Below are 2,266 nucleotides of genomic sequence, written 5' to 3'. Positions count from 1 at the left end.
CTGAGGAGAAGCGCGCTCCTTCTGTATATGCTTCGACATCACCGAATCGTCATGCGAGCCGGGCTCTCGAACTTGGAGACTTTCGATGATGCAATGATATGAAAGCATCGCAAACATTTATTTAAATTCAGTACCTAGCTAAGACTGTATACCTCGATCATGCAGCTGTGATCTGTTTGGAGTACTGTACAAATAGAGCGAATCACAAATCTTGGACTTGTGACTGAATCTATAAAACTGGAATATGGGAAGCGACAAACACTCAATGAGTTCGATTGGGCCATTCTCGCTATCGGCTTCCTCCTTTCATTTATATCAGCCTATACACATGATTGTGCCCTGAGTGCTCGATCCATACCATCGATGATCCTAATTGCGGCGAAGAGCACGGCAAGAGGAAACTGAGGACGGAATGCGGGAAAGAGCGGTAAGAGTGGTAGATGAAACAGCCTCTCCAAGCACACCCTTGGTAAGATCAGGAATAGTCGACTTGATGGCTGCCAAGGCACTGAATGTAGGTGTTCCGGTGCATGGTGGCTGACCTTCGCGAAGAAGATGATCCACTTCGCCATTGTGCTCCACAATGCTTCCTGGCTGAGGAAACCGAATGTCCACGTTCTCTTTGGTGACGCAGCCATTTATGTTGGCGATGAACATGGTTGGGAAATTAGGCGTTTGCTTTTGTATGCTCTTGTGGCATTGTTGCGACGAGGCACTAGCCACGGTGATTGGGGCACAGTTCATATACATCTCACGATCCCCAATACGATTGAACCACGTCCAGGCCAACGTATATTTCCCGGGGTTAATGCCTTCGGGGATTGCGAAATCGAGGTGAAGGGCATTGTCGGCAGTGGCGCCTCCGGCGAGTTTCTCTGCCTTCGTGGGGCAGCCTCCTTCATAGGACTTGATGACCTTCCATTCGGAATCTTTGGTTGGCTCACGGTCTTCGGTCAGGCTCAATTGGCATGAGCCGCCACCGTGTGTCGCACTCCCTTTGAACTTGATTATGTTTTCAATGCCGATCTGGTAGACAGTTTCTGTTGAAGGGGCCAAGAATGCATCTGTGCGTAGTTTACAGGGAAAATCGCTACCATGTTCAGCGAGAGGAGAGTTGTTGAGGGTTTCCTTGCTGTAGGGCTCAGGCGAAACCATGATCAGATGTCCGCTGATCGCCTGTAAGACGATCGCCTCCAACAGTAGAATATATCTAATGAGCATCATAATGGTGGAAGGCTCGGTTGATCTTCGCTATATTGGAGAACCACTTGACGAATTGAATCCCACGTAGAGGTCTAAGAATTTGAAAGCTAGTCACTGATTTATAAAAGATAGAGGCAAATCACAAAACCAACACTGGTGGCTCATCAGAATCACTGTGAAAAGAAAACTGATGTGAGTCAAGTAAAGGCTTGCTCAGAATAGTGATGGCACATATAAGTGCTTGTTCGAAGCACACGAATAGGGCAGATGAGTGGATTGAAAGCGAAAACTCATCACATATCTGACACTTTGGTCAATATTGGCAAGTGGATGTGTTAACCCGATGGTGCGGCTTTGTTCCTAGTCTGTCCCAGTTCCATATCACAACATGATGAAATGAACACGCTAGGAATGCAAATTCCAATTTGGCGCCGACATTTTTCGGTCCTATGAGTGGACCGACAGTGTACTGGTGAGTCAATTAAATGATATTGTAGGGCTCAATTGTAACTCACCGGAGTCAACGAAGCTAGAGGGAAACGTGAAATCAGACCACGCAGTACAGTATAATGATCAGAGAGTTCGAATGTACTGTGTATGGGACGCTAGAAATCTTGGAATCAACTCTTGTTGTAGGAATATCCGAGATGCTGTTGACATCATTTGCATTAGGGGCCATCATAAAGGTAGTCCGTATTGACGCAGCTTTCTGCGTCTTACTTACTTGCATCCTGATCATGTCAAGTCTATGGCCAATGCCAAAGTACATATGCGCAATTACCGTTCTTTGATCGTCCATGGTCAACCGTGATCTTTTTTCATTACAAATTGAGCCTAGAAGTTTCTGTGGTTCTCAAAAGATTTTTACGCAGACCCGGTGCTCTACAGGATCCTTGAGAATACATCGAACACGCCCAACCTCAGCCGGTAATATGTCTCGGAAACATAGGAAACCTCTTCCCCCGTTGTTGCCGGCTCAGCCTTTCCCAGAGCTTCATGTTCAGCACGATGATACCAAGTTCTCAACCGTCAAGCTGCCAACCGCAGCGACAAACCCTTTCCA

The 2,266-nt window shown here is 46.8% G+C and overlaps 1 protein-coding gene across 1 annotated transcript; it reads right to left on the bottom strand.

Annotated features, from left to right (window-relative positions):
* Positions 1–369: 369 nt before the first annotated feature.
* PENARI_c248G02190 (uncharacterized protein) lies at positions 370–1,224 on the bottom strand (the record flags this gene model as incomplete). The annotated part of the gene is made up of 1 exon (XM_022638215.1): positions 370–1,224. The coding sequence occupies one exon, from the start codon at positions 1,222–1,224 to the stop codon at positions 370–372; it is 855 nt and encodes a 284-aa protein (XP_022481929.1).
* Between the last annotated feature and the right edge of the window lie 1,042 nt (positions 1,225–2,266).

This window comes from Penicillium arizonense (assembly GCF_001773325.1).
Source record: "Penicillium arizonense strain CBS 141311 chromosome Unknown PENARI_contig248, whole genome shotgun sequence".
NCBI lineage: Eukaryota > Fungi > Ascomycota > Eurotiomycetes > Eurotiales > Aspergillaceae > Penicillium > Penicillium arizonense.
This window is presented reverse-complemented; position numbering and strand designations above follow the sequence as displayed.